Source organism: Humulus lupulus, chromosome 3 (genome assembly GCF_963169125.1).
Source record: "Humulus lupulus chromosome 3, drHumLupu1.1, whole genome shotgun sequence".
Classification (NCBI taxonomy): domain Eukaryota; kingdom Viridiplantae; phylum Streptophyta; class Magnoliopsida; order Rosales; family Cannabaceae; genus Humulus; species Humulus lupulus.
In genome coordinates, this window is record NC_084795.1 from 133,380,169 (window position 1) to 133,400,948 (window position 20,780).

The 20,780-nt window shown below is 34.0% G+C and overlaps 1 protein-coding gene across 3 annotated transcripts; it reads left to right on the plus strand.

Annotated features, from left to right (window-relative positions):
* Positions 1–13,969: 13,969 nt before the first annotated feature.
* On the plus strand, positions 13,970–18,225 carry LOC133821359 (calcium-dependent protein kinase 1-like). 3 transcript variants are annotated; one of them, XR_009887509.1, is made up of 4 exons: positions 13,971–14,216; positions 14,343–14,510; positions 16,984–17,112; positions 18,017–18,225. XR_009887509.1 is itself a non-coding variant. In XM_062253704.1 (3 exons), the coding sequence occupies exons 1-3, from the start codon at positions 14,187–14,189 to the stop codon at positions 17,047–17,049; spliced, it is 264 nt and encodes an 87-aa protein (XP_062109688.1). In that variant the 5' UTR covers positions 13,970–14,186; the 3' UTR covers positions 17,050–17,334. The 3 variants fall into 3 exon arrangements, 2 of the variants coding, with proteins under 2 accessions (XP_062109688.1, XP_062109689.1); XM_062253704.1 differs by lacking the exon at positions 18,017–18,225 and having other exon boundaries at positions 13,970–14,216; positions 16,984–17,334; XM_062253705.1 differs by lacking the exon at positions 16,984–17,112.
* Positions 18,226–20,780: the final 2,555 nt, after the last annotated feature.

Below are 20,780 nucleotides of genomic sequence, written 5' to 3' on the forward strand. Positions count from 1 at the left end.
TTATTTGGCTCCTCATTGCATACTAAAGACTATGCCTGACGATATTAAATCAAGATATGTGAACCTTAGATCTACTTACGAGATATGGGAAAGGATCAAAAGAGATTCTTTTGATCACTTGAGAAGTTTGCAAGAAGAAAGGGTAAATATGATTTGTTCATCTCCTTATAATATATTTGAATAGTTTATTCAAATTTTTATGCCACAAACCATATTTTGTCTTGTTTTCAGCAAAGCATTATTCAAGAAAAGAAAAGAATGCGAAAGAGAAACAAGAAAATGATTGCAGATTGGTAGCCAACAGATAACTGACATGGATATTAGTTTTTCATTTCAACTTTGTATTAAGTCTTTTTTTCATTAAATTAGTTCTAGAAACTATGTTTTTATATTCCTTTATTTGATGAACGAACAAGTTTAGTATTTCTTTTGAATAATAAATTCAGTTGTTATTTTTGAAATATATTTGTTTCACCTATTTCATCAAAGAGTATAAATGATAATTATGAATTATTCATTATTGTTCAAATCAATATTTAATAAATAAGAAATCTTATTCCAACCACAATGAAGTGAAACATATATGTGAATTATTTTTTAGATTGGCTAGTAATTAATTAGACACATAAAACAATTAAAAGACAGTCTTTTATTGGAACCATTCATTGATTCTCTCCTTGTTTATATAGTCTATTAATTAAAGTTAACCAAAAGACTTTTATCTTATAAAGGCTCAACAATCACATAATCATTTAGTTAATACATGGAGATGTATGTTGACCCTTTTAATATTCAAAGCTAAAAGAAATTATAAATAAGTCAATATTGATTGACATTTATTTAAGATATGTTTAACTTTGATTGAATGCAAAGTATAGTCACTTAGAGATTTGTTTTATCTGATCAAAAGGAAGTCTAAACTCGAATTTGGAATTCAAGTAATTTGCATGTGAACTTGGAATTAAAACCCAACTCGCATACAACTAGAATGCTAAGAAAAATTAGTATTTTGGAAATAGAATATTATCATATTAGATAAGATTAAATAGATAATGAGTGATTATTATCGTCTTTATTATTTCTATAATCTTAACACTTGTTATACTCTGTACATGTTTGATTGTACAACATCAAAGACTTAAGTTGGGATTCACAAGTGGTGATGTGAATAAATTGAAAATTTTCCATGAAGTCATTTACTGAAATAATTTAATAATCATAAAAGATTACAAAAGAGTTTGTATCTTTTCAATGCTACTTTAATGAAGCATGATTATTATAACCACTATATTTTCTAGTTAAGTTGTACTAGAAATAATGACAACAAGTCAAGTGAACAAGTTAATGATAATTAGCAATGATAAAACAAAAGAATATCACAAATTTTTTAAAGCATTGTTGTAGTGGGAGCATTAGTTAGTAACTATTCCATTGCAAATGTAAAGATAGTTAAATTATGTGTAACACAATCTAACTATACTTCATTCACATAATAATATGAAATGAAAAAGTTTTTACAGAAAACAATAGTTGAAACACCATGAATCTAGAAATAGAATTTGGAATTCTATGATATCTGGATTCTTGAACATCAAACTAAAGTTCATTAAACTTCAGTTTGAAACAAGATATTCAAGATGAAGAGGAGAACAGAGGACAGTACAGACTTTTCAAAGTTAGGTTAATAGCCCAAGGCTATGAATAGAAAGAAGAACTTATTACTTGAATAAATATCTTCTACTGTAACCAAACTTAAATTTATTTACATACTCTTACCCACTGGTTTATGCATAGATTATGAGATTAACTTAAATGAATGTCTAAGTTGTCTTTACTGAATGGCTGACATGACGAAATCATTTGAAGAACTTGACCAAAAAGATTTTGTTGTGATTCTTATTCTTAATATTGACAACATTCTAATCATTGGGAATGATATAGAGAAATCATCAATAAAAAAGAAATGGTTAGCTGAAAATTTCTAAATATTAGATTTAGAAAAGCCAAGAATGCTCTATACATTCAACTCAATAGAGATTGAAAGAACAATCCTTTGGCACTCTCTCAAGCAACTTATATAGATAAGAAGCTTAGACGCTTTAGTTTACAGAAATCCAAGAAAGGCTTTTTGCCTTCCTGGTCATGAGGATGTATTATCTAAATAATAATGCCCATATATTCTTATACTAGAAAAGAAGAACATGAGACAATATCTTACAACTTAGTGATAGACTGTTTAATGTATAAAATGTTATATTTTCGAATTGACATTTGTTAAACGATGGGAATAGTCAGCAGTTGTCAATCCAATGATGGATTGAGTCATTGAATAATTATAATGACTTAATTTTGAGTATCTTGGATATAATAGAGATTATATGTATGTGCATTTAGGCAGTGACCTAAAATCCCAAAGGATGAACTGATTTTAAATCTTCAAAGATTGATATCAGAATCAGTTTCCATAACTATTGATGAGAAGCATTAATCTGGAAATGTATTAGACATTTTAGATTTGTATGTTTCACTACAAAAGCCAAAATATAACGGCTACAAGCAGCTAAATAGGCTAATTGATTTAGTTGAGTTCTTTTTCATTTTGAAAAGGTTTTTAGACTAGAATAAACAACTATTATCTCATTACAAAATCAGTGGAGATACAACTATTCTAGAAGAACTAGAAATCATGAGAGGGTAAAGCACATGAAATGAAGTATCTTTCAATTCTAGATAATTTTACATAATTGATGTTATGATCTTGAAAGATAACTTCAAAACAGTTTCTTACAAAACTGTTACAATGACTTTGTTAGACAAATTCGGTCAGGAGAATGTGATGGACATATTTAACGAGATGCCTCAATTTCCTTCAGGGCAAGTGGGAGATTATTGGGAATAGTGCCCTTAAAGCAATTGTAGTTGGAAAATGCTTTAAATGAAATAAATAAATGAATTCAATTAATATATATATATAAACTATGTCCGATATTATGTTGATAATATTAAGAGAATATCAGAAAATTCCAAAGTTTATCTATGTGGTCTTAATCTCATATTGGTATGAGAGGATCGAGATTAAGATAATAAACTTAAATCAGTTCGTAGTAAAATAAAGTTATGGAATCTTTAGATTAATTACTGCTAGTACGGTTCGCTAGTATTATGAATACAAGTGACCTAGATCCGGGTCACTAGTGTAGTAGGAAACTTTAGTGAAGGTACTTTATATATAGTGATATGTAGAACTGGACCAGATATGATTTGTTAATACTTGTTTAAACATCGTTTCATAGTATTAATCAAACACATCAAATAATGATCATATACACGATTATCTTAATCCTGAGGTTGCTATGAACTCTTATATATGTCATCCGATCCTTTGATTCATGCATTAAGGTTTGTCAGAATGATCAGGCTAAGAACAATTATTTTTGGGACTCAATGATATATATGGTTGGGGACATAGTTTAACAGATATGGAATCTATACCTTCTTATAGATTGAATAATGGTTCCCTATTGAGTTGACTTTTGGAACTGAAAAGGTTATAAGCGCTCACGTCGCAAATTTGTGGTGACACAACCTTCACTAGTAAAGTCAATGGTACTCTAGGAACAAGACATAGCTAAAAGGGTAAAACTGTAATTTTATTCCCTTATAATTATGAACCATTAATATAGGATTAACCTTGTATGTAATGATTATATCAATGGATAATTTTTTCTTTAATAAAGTACTCTGTAAATATATGTCTATAATTATCAAGAGTTCAATCTCATATTTATAGTTGAGTAATCAAAAGATTACTAAATATGATTATTTAATCAAAGAGTTTTGATTAATAATCTAATATTTATTGGAACTTGATATTATAGGTGTAACGCCCTGGATAGTCAAGACTATTACACTGTGTGTTTATAAAGGTGCAAGACTTGCTAATCAAGTCATTTAGTTAAAAACATGTTACTGAAACTATAATTGAACTATGGTTAAGAGATTTCGATCACAAAAGTTTCATTTCATATAATCAAACATTTTGTACATGGGATCCCAAAAGTAATAATGTTTAAAAGACAGTTCACAAAATTTTAGGATAAAAGTACAGCTACTAGCCACTCTAAGGGCAAAACAGACATTTAGGCTTCATCCGTCCTGTACAACTCCTCGGTCGTGGCAGCCGATCAGCTGCTATGTACATTCAGCTCCAAAGCTCTCCAACTCAGGATTGGTCCACTTTGCCCATGCCTTTACCTGCACCACGTAGCACCCATGAGCCAAGGCCCAGCAAGAAACCAGATAATAGAGCATAATCATTAAGCAATCAATTTACAAATCAACAATCACGCAGCTCATAAAGCATAACCACATGCTCAAGAATCCATAATAGTTGGATAATCAGGCATTCAGCATACCAAGTTTGTCAATTATCATTAATAACTAATTCATATATTAACCAGGGTCGACGCCCTTAGGTCGCACCCCCTATTTATGCCACTGACGCTGGCCCGCTTAAACCGAGCTCAGTGAATATTAAGTTGTCCTTAGCTACCAGTAGTCGAGCAAAGCCCTATGCGCAAATACTGATTCTGGCACTCTTAAGCCACTTATCAGATGTCCCATGGCATAATACCATCTATGACATCATACATATATAGGGAGCTCTAAGTCCCATCATTAACACATAACCGGGTGCAGTTTCTTACCTTTAGATTCTAATAGCTTGATTAATGAAACTGACCCTCAAGCACGATCACGTCCGAGCCCTAGCGTACACCTAGTCATAACCATAAATTAGTATCATCACCAAGCTTCAATTCCAAAACCTAGCCTCGGGACTAATCTCGAGCCCTTGGGAAGCTCCAATTCCACCAAACAGGGTAGTGGAATCAAACCCCGAGCCCCCGGGCCAAAAACCCAAAGAAATAACCCAAAAACACTCTTCTAGAAACAGGGTACCGCTACAGCACCACAAAGAGGGCACTATAGCGCTACAAACAGAGCCAAAACGTCAAACAGCCTAGGCCTAGCGTTGTAGCGCCCAAAGGCTAGCGCTACAGCGCTAGTTACAACACTCAACTTCTCAGATTTGTCTTCTTCGAATTTCCTCGAACTAAACTTCTCCAAAAATCCTCCAAACCTTAACCATACCCCAAAACAAGTCTAACAACATCTATATCTCACCCCACACAAAAAAAACAACACAAAACAAAGCCACATGCACCAACAAACAAGGAAAAAGCCATGCTTGAGCTTGAAGCTCAAAAACTCAGTAGAAAACCATAACAATCCAGAATTCAAATGACCAAATCCAGAGTTTCTTACCTTTAATGGGGAAATTCGACCTTAGGCTATCCTCTGCACCTTCTCAGCTTTCAACTCTCAAATCCTCATGCTTAATTCCCTAGAATTCCCATCCAAAACTCAGTTCAAAAATCTATATCAACACAAAACCAGAAACTCAAGAACAACCATGAAACTTACCTTAATTGGGTGAGTAACTTCTGTTAATCCTTAAGCTTTATCAAGAGCCCTAGACCCAAGCTCCAGCCCAAATTTTCCCTGAGTTACAGCTCCAAAATTCCTCAAGAAATGAAGAAGAAATCCTAAACCGAGAGAGAGAAAGGAGACTTTTGTTTTTCCTTCTTTCCTTTTCCTTTCAGTTTCCTTTAGTTTCTAAACATTCCACTAAGTCATAAAGCAGATTGGTACTTATCTCTGTTTTAAACCAAATGACCAATTTACCCTCCCATTTAAATCCTAAGCCTTTAACCCTTTAAAGGGCATTTTGGTCATTTGTTCTCAATTCCCGCTAATTCCTCGAGTGTCTCTAATAATTACCGCTTACATCCCGACACCTAACTAATCACCAATTATATTCCTCAATATCAAACAGCCTCGAATATATATCCTAAACTCCCAGAAATACCCCCAGACTCATCCTGAGCCGGGTATAAATTCTTGCCGTGATTTTTTCGCTAAACCGCTCACTAGGATCGCCTTGAGTGACAAGCTGAAAATATATATCCACATAATAATGTGGTCTCAAAAATTTATTACAAATTTTTACATTTATGCCCTCAACTGGCCAAAATTAGAAATATGCCCTTATAACCTAATCAGGGCCTACATGCATACTAGTACACATAGTCATGCATCACATATATCCAAATAATCGTATAAGCATGATTATCACATAATCATGCATTTAATCATTTAAATCACACATAATCCAGTTACGCTCTCTTGGTACAGTAATCAAGGCCCTTAAGCCTCATTAGTAATTTTGGGTCGTTACAACTGTTAGGAACGAGTTTCCTAATACGCAGCGGAATGGTGGTGTGGTTGGCCCAGTGTACAACAAAAATTTTGTAACATATTTAAACTACCTTTAAATATGCGGATCCATTAATATACATACATTAATCATAAGCAAGATAGTGATAGAAATCATACCTCTTGAAGCCTATCAAGTGTCCTTGCTATCTTCTCGTATTTAGAATGATCTTCCTATCCAAGCCGCTCCCACGTACTCACACCAAGATCTTCCAAAGCGTTCTCTACACCTCAAGAAATGTGTGGGCACTTAGAGAATGAAGGATAGTTTATTTGTGATTCTTCTTGATGTACTCAACTCATGAGAACAAGAGAATAGGCCTGAGAATTGGTTCTTTATTTTCAGGGAGAGAGAAAACTATCGTTCTATTTTCACAGAGCGAATGTTCAGAGTAGTCTCACTCTTTTTTTTTTTCTTCTTCTTAATAATTTTCTGATCAGTCATACTTAACAAAAAAATTTCAAAATTTAAAAATTAAATCTGTAACCATTGTACAATTTAATTTTTAATTAATTAATTATTCCATTAATGAAAAAATCCAAAAACCAATTTTCGAATTATCCATTAATTAATTAATTAAATAAATAAAATTGAAAATCCCATCCCTGAAAAACACTGGTGCTACACGCCACACACAGTTCTGGACTTTGTGTGAACGTGTAGCTTCCTAATTTCTAGGGATATTTGTTTTTCAAATTTTATTTAATTATTTATTCAAATTTCTTTGTCAGATAAGATCTAACAACCTGATAACTAATTCAAATTTGAATTCAAATTAATTATCTTTTTAATTAATTATCAAATATAATTACTTATTTGAATAAATATTAATCTTTTAAATTCAAATCCAATTTGAACTTATCAGATTATTTTCTCCCACTCAAATAAAGATATTTAATTAATTCTACTAATTAATTAAACCCAAATTTTCGAAAATAAATATTTAATTAATCATAATTTTGAAAATTACAATTAATTAATTATTTAATTAAATTTCGAAATTTATTTAATTATTTAATATAATTTCAAAAATTATACAATAATTAAATATTAATTAATTTTGTTAACTACAACTAATTTGTAATTAATTAATTAATCACTATTATCATATAATTGCATATTTGGCCTGAAGAACAAATTTCTTTTTAAATATGTCTTTAAACTATTTTCCCTTCATATCAACTCTTACTTTGAACAGTGTTGATAAAGCCGCTATGGGGACCTATGGACCTATAATTCCAAGCTCCAATAAATTTGAGATTATTAATTAAACTCTTTAATTAAATAATCTTAATTTATTAATCTCATGATTATTCCACTATAAATATGAGACTGCACTCTTGTAATTATAGACATTTCATTTACTGAGTACTTTATAATCATAAAGGGTCCATTGATATAATCATTGCATACAACTTGACCCTCTAATAATGGTTCATAATTCATCAGGAATAAAATTACTGTTTTACCCTTTTAATTATCTCTTGTTTCCTTAAGTACCATTGACTCTACTAGTGAAGGTTAATTCATAACTAAATTATGAATTTGAGCTCAATAACCTTTCAATCCCAAAAGTCAACCCTTAAGAGAACCATCATTCAATCTCTTGCGAGAAGGTATAGATTCCATATCTGTATACTATGTCCCCAGCCATCTATATTAATGAGTTCCCAAAACAAAAGTTTCTAGCTTGATCATTCCGACAGACCCTAACAAGTGAATCAAAGAACTCATATAACATAAACAGGAGTTCATAGTAACTTCAGGATTAAGATCAATTTGTATATGATCATCAGTTGATATATTTAATTAATATTTCAAAACGGTATTTAACTAAGTATTAATAAACATATCTGGTCCAGTTCTATATATTCTCTAATATATAAAGCACCTCCACTAAAGTGTCTTACCACACTAGTGATCCGGATCTAGATCACATGTATTCATAATACTAGTGGACCGTACTGGCAGTAATTAATCTAAAGATTCCATAACTTTATTTTACTGCGAACTATTCAAGTTCATTTATCTCAAACACAATCCTCTCGTACTAATACGTGTTTGAGATTACATTCATGAACTTAGGAATTTTCCTGATATTTACATAATATTATCATAGAATAATATAGTCCATAAAATATATGCATAACAAATTCAATTTATTTATTTATTTCATAAAAACAATGTCTACTACATATGCTTTCAGGGCACATCTCCAACAACAACTACCCCCTCCTAATGAGAATTTTGTCCTCGAAATTTACCTAAATAACTCAGGATACTGATCCTGCATCGCTGACTCAAGCTCACAGGTCGCCTCCTCGACCCTACTATTCCTCCATAACACTTTAATCAGAGGAATCATCTTATGTCGTAGTACTTTATTCTTCTGATCCAAAATCTGAACCGGTCGCTCCTCATAGGATAAATCTGTCTGTAATTCCAGGTCTTCATGTTTTAGCACATGTGTCGTATTTGAGACGTACTTCCGAAGCATAGAAACATGGAATACGTCATGAACTTCTGACAATGATGGTGGAAAAGCTAACCTATAAGCCACCTGACCGTTCCTTTCTAGGATCTCAAAGTGTCTGATGAACCTAGGGCTTAGCTTGCCATTCTTCCCAAATCTCCTCACCCCTCGCAGTGGTGAAACTCGAAAAAACACATTGTCCCCAACCTGGAACTCCACGTCCCTACGCTTGGGGTCAGCGTAGCTTTTCTGTCTACTCTGTGAGGTGAGCATCCTAGCTTGGATCTTCTCAATAGCTTCATTTGTCTTCTAAACCATATCCAGCCCCAAATACTTCCTCTCGCCCATCTCATCCCAATGAATGGGTGATCTACATCTCCTCCCATATAAAATCTCATAGGAAGCCACTCCAATCGTTGATTGATAACTGTTGTTTTATGAAAACTCAATCAACAGAAGATACTTACTCCAAGATTCCTTAAAGTCGATCACACACGCCCTGAGCATATCCTCCAATACCTGAATCATCCTCTCAAACTGTCCATTAGTCTAAGGATGAAAGCCTGTGTTGAACTTCAGCTGAGTTCCCATAGCCTTCCGTAAACTACCCCAAAACTTGGATGTAAAGATAGGATCTCGGTCTGACACAATAGACTTAGGAACCCCATGGAGACATACGATCTCCCACACATATAACTCTGCGTACTGATCCACTATATACATCGACCTCACTGGAAGAAAATGAGTTGACTTGGTGTATTTGTCCACTATCACCCACACCGAGTTATGAAGCTCTACTGCCCTAGGTAAACCTCCCCCAAAAAATCCATCGTAATATCTTCCCATTTCCACTTGGGAATACCCAAAGGCTGAAGCAACCCTGCTGGTCGTTGATGCTTAGCCTTCACCTGCTGACATGTTAAACATTTAGCCATGTACTCCACTACATCCTTCTTCATCCTGGGCCACCAATATAACGTCCGTAGATCCTGATACATCTTCATGGTACCCGGATGCAGTGAGTATGGCATAGTATGCGACTCATCCAATATATCTCGTCTGATCCCCACATCAGCTGGAACACAAATCTGCCCTTGATATCGTAACAAACCAACCTCAGAAATAGAATAGTTCTTAGCTACTCCTGCCAAGACATTCTCTCTAACCTCATGTAACTGATCATCTACCAACTGTCCTTCCTTAATCCGCTCTAGCAGGGTCAACTGTAGAGTAATGTTGGCCAACTGGCCCACCATCAATTCTATCCCTGCTCTGGTCATCTCATTAGCTAACTCTCTTGAAATCTGGGTAGAACTATATAACTGACCTGGGCCCCTCCGGCTCAACGCATCTACCACTACGTTGGCTTTCCCCGGATGGTAAAGAATATCATAGTCATAGTCTTTTACCAACTCTAGCCAACGTCTCTGCCTCATGTTCAGGTCCTTCTGTGTGAAAAAGTATTTCAAACTCTTGTGATCAGTGTATATCTCGCACTTCTCCCCATACAGATAATGCCACCAAACCTTCAGTGCGAATACCACAACTGTAGCATGGGATCCCAAAAATATTAAGTTCAAAGACTGTTTACAAAAGTCTCAAGGTTTATATACAACAACCGGCCATGCTAAGGCAAAACTAGTAGTTAGGTGATCCCTGTCCTGGTCCACTCCTCGACCGTGGCGGCCGAACTGCTGGCTATGTACATTCCACCTCGGAGCTCTCCACCTCAGGCTTGGTCCAGCTTGCCCTTGCCTTTACCTGCACCACGTAGCACCCGTGAGCCAAGGCCCAGCAAGAAAACTCAACAGCAACAAAGCATAGGCAATTAGTAAACAAGTCAAAATCCCACAATTGCATTACATAATCTCAACCACATTATCAATCAATATAATCAAGTATTCCACATACTAGGCATGTCAATTCATATCATTTACAGTTCACAAATGATAACTAGGGCTAGCGCCCTCAGGCTGCTCCCTCCGTTATCCTATTGTCCTTGGCTACCAGTGGCCAATCCGCGCCCTATGCGCTAATATCATGTACGGTACTCTTAGACCGCTTTTACATGTCCCATGGCGTAATACCAACATTGACATGATACAATTCCTGGGAGCACTTAGTCCCATCTCAATTATACAACCGGGTGCAGTTTTCTTACCTTCCAATTTACTAGCTTCCGATGCCATGAAGCCGCGAGCACAGTCCTTTACCCCGAGCCTCTCCAAAGACCTAGTCACAACACAAATGAAACATCCTTGTCATTAATCAATCCAAAACTACTTCCCGGAACTAATCCCACACTCTCGGGACCCCCAAATCCCTAAAACAATGCACCGAAGATATCCCCCGAACCCCTGGAGCAAAGGCTCAAAATTGCAAAATCCTATGCTCTGAAATTGGCCTAGCGCCGCGGCGCCCAACAAGTCAGAGAACTTGCTCTACTAAGAATCAGCCTTGCGCCGCAGTGCGCAAGAACAGCGCCGCGGCGCTCCTTCGCGAGCCCAGAAATCTGGGTTTTTCCCTGCGTTTTTCTCAAACCCAAATCACTCCAAATCACCCCAAACTTATACCTAAGCCCTGAAACCAACTCAAAACCCCAAATAGACCATACCACAACCCATAAACATCATAATCTAACTCAATTACACAACTATTCTCAGAATTCACACTTAAATTTCAGACTCAAACACTTAAACCAAAACTTGAGAAAAGTCTCAACCAGACCTCTAGATTCTTAAATTATAACAGCTACGAGATTGCAAACATGTTTAATACCCTTACCTCAATCAGAAATTCAACTTGAGCTTCCTCCAATCCAAGCTTTGAACTGAATTTCTCCTTGACAAACCAGCTGAATTTTCATGCAAAACAAGCCACTAATTTGCTTCAATTCATGCTTATCCTCCAAAAACTAGACTTGAAACTTAAACAAATCATAGATAGACCCTTACCTCTGAGAAATCTTGGCCTAGGCTTAGCTTAATTGCCTTGAATCATCAAAATTCTCTTCTTAGGTCTCCCAACTTCAGCTTCCCTCTTCTTCTCCTTTCTTCTAGATTTTCCTCCCAATTTCAGCATAAATCAACTTCCTAAATGTTATACGTGACTAACCTTTCCTCTCAGCTGAAGCTCATCCATTCACTGCCAAAAGACCACTTTATCCCTCCACTAATATCCCTTCCTAACTAAACCTCAAGGGCACACCTGTCTTTTTACTAACATTACAATTCTACCACTTTTCCAACGAAACCTGTTACTCGCTATGGTTACGGACAGTTACGTAGGTTACCAAATCACCAGTTACCATTATCTAACTTTCTAGGATTGTCTCGGCACGTGCATCACATTGATACCACCATACCCACGCGGTACAAATCACATAGCATAATTATCACATAACATAATACACATAGTCATATAACATACTTTAAATCATAGTCATGCATCTTAATCATTAAAATCACGCATAATTCCCATTATGCCCTCCAAGCACACTAATCAAGGCCCTTAAGCCTAATTAGTGAATTTGAGTCGTTACAACAACTGCTAACTCCAAATCATGTATAGGACACTACAACAAACTAGGACTACTACAACATTAAATTATAACAGTAATGAAAAAGTATTATGCTACATGTGTTAAAATTATAAGGCGGGCTGACTAAAATTTTAGGCACCATATATGTTTACTTTTTCATTTATTTTTCCGCCAAGTATATTAAATATTTATTTATCATTTTATTTCATTTTCTCTACATACTTCATTTTTCTCTGAGACCTATCTCTCTCGGTCTCTCACTCCCCTTCACGAAAGACAAATCCCATTTCATTCAAAGAAAAATGAGAAGGGCTACACCACATTCGAGGGAGATATAGGAGTTCTGGTTCATCGGCAGTGGCAGAGAGGCGACTTCTCTTCGGCTCAATCTCTGCGGCTTCGCCTCATCGGCTTCTTTGACTCTCCCATTTCCTAGCCCGCCTATAACTCCCCCATTTTCTTCTTCGAACCCATCTGTGCCTCTCCCTGCATCGAATCTTCCATTTACGCAATACCCACCATTAGAATCGACCAGTCCCTTCTGAGGCTAGGAGGCACGATCTTCCCTGGAGGCTTTGGTTTGAAATCAGGTAATGTTCTCCTCACCATCACCAAATGCTTTCCCTTGCTCTCTCTCTAGCTCCTTTTCTTCTCTCTCTTCTTCTTTCTTGTTTCTCCATTTATTCAGAGGCTTGAAAGAACCCAAAGAGTAATTGATTTTGAGAGGGTTTTTCTCTTTCATGATTGAGCTACTATTATTGGTATGTAGTTTTGTTTTCTTTTTTGATTTCTGAAAGCCCCAAAATTGACACTCGAATTGGTTTGTGTTTCCCCTAGATATTAAAAATCTCTTGCACTTTATTTTTTAGATTTCTTTTTGCAGTTTGGGTAATGCATTACTCTGTTTCTCATTTTTGTGAAATGAGATTGACTGATTCAGGCATTCGCATGGAGTCGAAAGTTGCCGGGTTGGAGATAGATTACTTGGATAAACTTTCTGCCTAGTGATACACTGTTTGGTTTTACTGGAATTGGAGAGGGTATTTTGCTCAACAATCTTAGGCTTTGTGGTGAATTAGAGGATGTGTTAAATTTATTTTGAATAAGATTAGTTATGTCATAGTTCTATGTGTGAAATAGAATGAATGATGTAATGTAGTGATAAAGTCAACATCCAGATGAAACTCAGTCTTGTGTATTTGGTTTTTTAGTTTTGATCAATAAAGAAAAAAAATGTTACTTCATAATAACATAAAGATTATTAATTGACATATCAAAAAACTATCCAAACTTATGATTTGTTGTTCGATGGGAATGATATTTCTTAGAAGTAATATTACAAAAAATGAAAATGCAGTACCCTAAGGTTTCATGAGAAATAGTTCTGCATGCTGGACTTTTCCCACACAATCTTTGGCCTTGGATTTCTAGCAAGGTGATGTCCCTGTGGTTTGAACTCGCCTCCTTTTACTTAAGAGGATTTTGTTTCTGTCATTGGTTTGCTTTCATAATTACAATTTTTGTGTTTGACCTGTGTTACTACTGAAATTAAAGGGTTGCAATTATTGTTGAGCAAAGCTTTTTGGAAAAGCATCTGTTATTCATTTCAGCTGCTTTATAAATAATTATTCTCATCATTTTTGTTCAACAATTGTCATAATTTTTTGCTTATGTATAATTCTATATCAAGGTGTTCTTAGGCACAGCATTCTGTTTGCACTGATGACCTTTTGTTTATATGTCTCGCAGGCCATCCCTGGGTTCAAGTTGGTGGTGTGGCTCCTGACAAGCCTCTCGATTCTACAATATTAAGTCGATTGAAGCAATTCTCTGCAATGAACAAGCTCAAGAAAATGGCTATTAGAGTAAGTCACTTTATGTATTAAATAAGTGAATGGTTTGAAGCCAAATAATTGATAGTCATATACCTAAATTAAATTAATAGATGACTTGTAATTATTCAACTCATTTCTTTCCCCTTTTTTTGGCAGGTAATTGCAGAGAGCTTATCTGAAGAAGAAATTGCTGGCCTAAAAGAAATGTTCAAAATGATAGACACTGACAGTAGTGGTCAAATCACTTTTGAAGAACTTAAGGCTGGTTTGAAAAGATTTGGAGCTAATCTTAAGGAATCTGAAATTTATGATTTAATGCAAACAGTAAGTTCATATATGTTTAAAGATGATTTTGTGCACCTAAACTATTATAAATGGGATATCCTTGTTCTTTTTATTAAAAATTCCAAATGAAGAGGCTGAAAAAACTGTGTTTCTCCCAGAGCTAAGTATATATTAAAAGATGATTCTAAACACCTAAACTATTGAGAAGCTCTCCTTTTGGTACCCTAAACGTCAGAATATATTGTTTTTATCTTTAAAACTTTTCCACTTTAGCCCCTGAACACACATGTTGTTAGTTTTAATTTAAGGGCACAGCTGTAATTTCATACAGAACTTAATATTTAGTATTGATCTCTAAACCTTTTAAAAGCGTCATTTTATATTTTACAATTAATGTTAATAAGGACTATTGGGAACACTTTTAAAAATTTTAGGATCAAAATGAAAAGATTTAAATCTAGGACTAAAAAAGATTTTCCCTGTAGTTTGGATCGATATGCTAGTATATCATGGCATAGATTTTTAAGATTAGATATACACTAGTATTGACTATGGGTTGCCTTTTTAATTCCTTTGGTGTATGCATAATATGAAAAGCCTTTGGTGTAGAGTTGTATGGTACGTTCATATGCAAGACCTGATTCTGTTTTGGAAAGCCTTTCATTTTATTTTACTTTTCCATAAAACTTGTGGAAAGATTTTAAAGCAAGACCTGATTCTATTTTTGGATTGAGTCTTTTAAATTTTATGGCGCATGATTGAATTGTGAAAAATGCTAAGAGACTACATGTGCTGGGCACTTTCTCTTCTATTGAAATTTTCTAGCTCCTTTGTTTTTAAAGAGAATGTTCTTTCATTCTTAAAGAGTTTTGGGTGAGCAAATTATCTGCATTTAAATTGTTGTTCTGATTTTTCTATTGAATGAACTTTCTAAATGTGATTTTTCTGAATGAAGTTTCTGATTTTGCATATCCGAGTGAGTTTTCTATGCTCTAATGTGTTACTCAGCTTTGAGAAATGTGGTTTGTAGTTGTCGAAAATTATGTGGTTAGTGTGAAATTGGATTGAGTTGGATAACAACTGATTGTGTTTAATGTTTATTGTGAGATATATATATATGTACTAGCTCAACTTTTGCAGTTCTTTGAGATTCATTCTTTGAATTGTGTTCAGATAGGAACTGTATAGATAAGCTCTTCTCTCAAATAGAAACTTCACCGCATGTGTAATATTGATTCATTTTTATCGTGATTTAAATACATTTAATAATAAATTTTAATTTCGTATGAGAAAAGGAAAATAATCAATGCTTTATTTCTCCCTTCATCTTTGCTTCAGCTAGTATCTAGAATTTCCCTTTCTTCTCTTTAGTTTTTCTATTTTTGGGTTGTGTTTTGAGTTTGGTGGAGGAGTTCTCATGTAGGGATGTAATGGGGTTAGCATAGAGGTATGCATCTAATCTGTTTACTGTTTAGTGTCTTAATAATAAGCCTAATAATAATTTAATATGCATCTGATCTGTGCTATTCAGGTGAGCCATATTGATAAGGGCATAAATCCACCCTCAGCTAATGAACTATTCCTCTAACAGTAAGTAAATGCTAGATATTAGGATAGGTGTTGTGGCTAGTATTGTAGTGCTAACAGTAAGTATATATATGATGAATATTAATTATTTGTGCCATATGCGCATATATGATGAATATTAATTATTTGTGTGCCTTGAGTGTGTAATCTCATGTTTGATAGTGAATTTGACTAAGGACCTCTGTTGCCTTAGCTGTAGGACTAACCTGATTTGGTTAAGTCCGAACAAAGAAAACTTGGGTGTTTCTGGTGTGTTTGATTAAATTTCTGTCAGCTGACTTTGTCTTCGATATTGTTAGCCATTTTTCTGTGTGTTTGTAATCTGTTTTTGCAAGGGTTTATAATACAACAACTAGAATATGAGATTATTTGTTGGCGTGTTTTCAATTGACAAGTGGTTAATATTGTTGATAAAGAATATGTGTGGTTGTACATTTGTCACTTGTAATTAAGAACTTTTGAGTGATAATATTTGTTTTATGGATATTTGTTCAAGATCAAGTTTTTTGATAGACTATTCTTCTAATTGTGTTAATAGTAAATTACATTGATAGTTTTTTTTTCAGAGGATGAAAAGTTCTCTAAAAATCTTAACAAAGGAAAACCAAAGAGAATGGCATATACCTCATTCTATAATACAATATTTTTTAGAGATTAGACTTTAAGAAAGAGAGAACTAGCTTTGTGAGAGAGTTTCTTCAGGACTTCTATTATGTGTGAATTGTTATAATTTGAGTGTGTTAGTTCTTCTCAACTATGTATAGGTCAATATTTTAAAGACTGGTTGTTCTTGTTTTTTTTCTTGTTTTGGTATCGTTATCACTGTTTTGGTATGCATTTTCTTGTTTTTTTCTTCATTATTTTGTATTTTTGGTAACTGTAAGGGTTTTTTCTTTATTACATTTTCCCTATATCAACATTTTAGGAAAAGAAAATCTCTATTTCACCATTGAAGATCTGCCCCTACTTGCTTCTCTTCTGGTCATCTTGAGTGTCTCTAGTCATCTCTAAAGTCTTTGGTCAACTATGTCTCATAGTCTACTCTATTGGAAGGGTAAGTTCTCCATTCTTTTTGTCCTCTGCTATACTTTAATGCCCTGAATGTTGATATTTTTGTATTGTGTAAATGAGGTTCACCATTATTTTCAGTTTACTTTTGGTAACAGTGCTAGCTAAATTATTTTTATTTTTCTTCTGAAATGATTTTTTGAGATAGTGTTTCACAGTACAGATTGAAGATAAAAACTAAAAGCTTTTGTGATAGTTTACCATATACAGATTGATGATCTATTAGTTTAAGTTTTCGAGTCTTTGTCTCTTGTGAGCTGTGTTTTGCTACTAATTGCTTGCTTTATCTCTGTTGGGTGTCATATAGCTAGTTGTATATCTCTTCATTCATTGCACAAAAGCTCCTCTTATTTAGCTTATGATAAAACTCTATATGCAGGTTCTTAAAAGCTTGAGAAATTGGTCTACCTGTGTATGTATTCTTAATAACATAGGATAGTGTTTTGAAACTTCCTTTTTTTCAAGGTTATTCGAAAAGTGTGTTGATTTGTTTTATTATGATGGCATTAATTATTATAGGGTCTTATGCTTGCCTATATGTTTCTCTTGTCTTTTGCAAAGCAGTGTATAAATGTTATTTTTTTTATCTAGCCTTATTTCGTGTTCGCTTTGTGATGCTTTTATTATTGGTAGGTGTTATCTTTCTTTTTATTAATAAATTCTTTGTTCTTTCTCTTTCTATCTTTCTCTTTTTGTGTTTCTCCAGATTTTTTGTAAGTGGAGTAAGCTATAATGACTACTGTAATGCATGTTGGTGAATTGGATTGCTTACTTATTTATAGTAGTGTTTGAAACTAATTTGTTTGATGTGATCTGAACTAGTAACTGAAGTTGTTTCATGAGTTTCAAAAGCTTGATTCATGAATTGGATTGCTTACTTCTTGATGCAGAAAATGGGATCAATGGCAGATGAATTGGATCCATGTTGAACAATCAGTAAGTTGCTTAAAATTTCTGCTGAGTTTTTTATGTCAAGCATAAGTAGAGAAGCGAGTATCAGGTTACTACTTGGGTATAGTGTTAAAGAGTCCTTTGATTATTTTACCCTTCCTAAGACTATTTCATGGTTTGGAAAACTATCTATGGCTCTGAGGTTTTTTTTCTAAAAAAAAATTAGATGTTAAAGGAGATAGCTTCTGACTAGACAATCTCTAGAAAAAGGTTGAGATATGACTTTACTTGGCCATTCAGGCCATTTTTGCCAAGTACTTCTGATTTTTGTTTTCCATGGTTGGACTATGTGCTCTTTCTTCTGCATTGCTCATATTTTGATGCTTCTCTGAATTCAGATTGTATTTTACTGTTCAGAACATATATATTTCACATGGAAAAAGTAAACTATTTCTTACTTTTGAACTTGGGAGTGGTACAAAAATACACACATATGTTTAGACTGAGATGTCTGGGTATCAATGAGAGCATTTTCTTTTTTTTCAAATGTCAAAATTCCTTTATACCTTACTGGTAGAGAAGTTGTTCTTGGTCATTGAAATTTACAAAACATTCTATATATATTTTCCTATTCACTCAAGGATGAAACTTTTGTATTCAGATATTTTCCTATTTCGATATTATCTTGCAGATTCTTATCATGTTAGCATTCAGATATTGTGTTCTCCTCCTATCTGCATTTATGTAACTGAAGAATTTTATATGGTTATGCCTAAAACTATCCTTCTAGTTTGCTTACGCAACATTCTGGGGACAACCTAAAATTTTGTTTCTGATTCATACCTTTTTTCCTTTTTCATGAGAAAATATCTCTTATTCACACTGACCATTGTCTGCTGTAACTCTATATTTGGCTGTAAACTTTATCATCTATAATGGATTTGCTCGAGCTGATGAACTAGACGTAGAGTGACACATTGTGGTTTGAACCAATATAATTCCAAGTGTGACTTTCTTATTTTTCTGCTGGTTTTTACCTGGTGTTTGCTAGCTTATTCATCTGTTGCTCGCTGGTATGTTTGCCAAGTGTTTGTGTATTGGTTCTTGTTCAGTTTTCTCACCACAATCACTTGAGTAGACAATGAGGGACTGCTTTTGAGACACCATAATCATAAAATCTTGGAACTCTGCTTTTTCATTCATTTACACTTGTCCATATGGTAACATGTAAACTACCCTTTTTTTCCAAATTTTCTATGGAACTCTGACTAGAATGTACCATGGCAGGTTAATATAAGAAGTGCTGATGAGGTTATTGTGATTGGTGCTGGTCTTTCTCTGTCTTCATCAGCTTTTGTTCTGTAGGTAATTTAATTTTAGAAGTGTAGAAAATGTATTTTGATAAAATAACAGGTTTCTTTTCTTTTCAAGTATTGACTTTCATCAGCCCTTGTCAAGGTATAAAGAAGAAAGTCTTCTGTTGTGCTTTAGAATTATGATGCTGAATGTTTCTTTCATTTTCATTAAGTTTTAGGTATTGATAGAGTACTCTGTTTGGAAGTGGAATTTTCTCTTCGTTCATCTCTTAGCTTCTTGTTTTGAGTTGCATGTTTTGTTGCTTCAGTTGTTGCTTTGCATGGTAGTAAATCTTGCTATACCCTGCTGTTTCGTCAAGTTTTGGAGTTATTACAAATTTAATTTAAACTTTATATGCTTACATGTGGAAACTAGCTTAAGTCTTATGTTCTTAATAATAAAAGGACTTTTTTTTTTACAATGTGCAGGTATATTGAGATGATTTCTTTGGGGCAATTCTTGACAACATTTGTAGTTGAGGCCTTTAGAATGGAAGAATGTATTTCACTAATTTTTGTATACATTTCTTGTTTTGTATTTAGTGATAAAGGAATCTGAATTGGGCATAAATTATGTTGTAATATGATTTCTTAAGCCTAGACTAGTAGACTAAATATTGTAATTACATTTGAGTAATTAATAAAAATCTATTTATGTTACCTTATTTGGCTTCAACTTTCATATTTGTTTTCCTAGTTTTGTGTAAGTAAAAAAAGATTATGTTTCTCTAAGCTAATATAACACATGTGTTATACTAAAGTGTAGTATAACACAAATAATGTGTTATACTAAAGTGTAGTATAACACAAAAAAAGTGTTATACTAAAGTGTAGTATAACACAAATTTATAAGTATTGAAATGTGTTATATAATCGACTATAAATAACATAATTAAACACTTATCTATTTATTAAAATAACACAGAAATTGTGTTATCGTTGACAGTATAATAACACATCTGTATAACAATGATAAAGTGTTATGTAAAGTACCATGACCTACGATAACATAGTCGGTCTTAACACATCAAAAAGTGTTATGGTATGTTTTGATAACACATTTTCGGTGTTATTAAAAGCATTTTTTCTTGTAGTGGGATATCGCTGCTCATACTCCTTCAGCTATCGTGATGCATAAGCTATAACCTTCTCGTTCTGCATCAACGAACAGCCCAAACCCAGCCTTGACGCATCGCAATAAACAACAAATTTTCCTTCCTCCGAAAGAAGACTCAACACAGGTGCAGTAATAAGTCGCCGCTTCAACTCTTGAAAGTTGTTCTCACACTTGTCTGACCAGACGAACTTCAAATTCTTCCGTGTCAATTCTGTCATCGATGCCGCTATCTTCGAGAAGCCTTCCACAAACTGCCTGTAGTAACTTGCCAAATCGAGAAAACTCAAACCT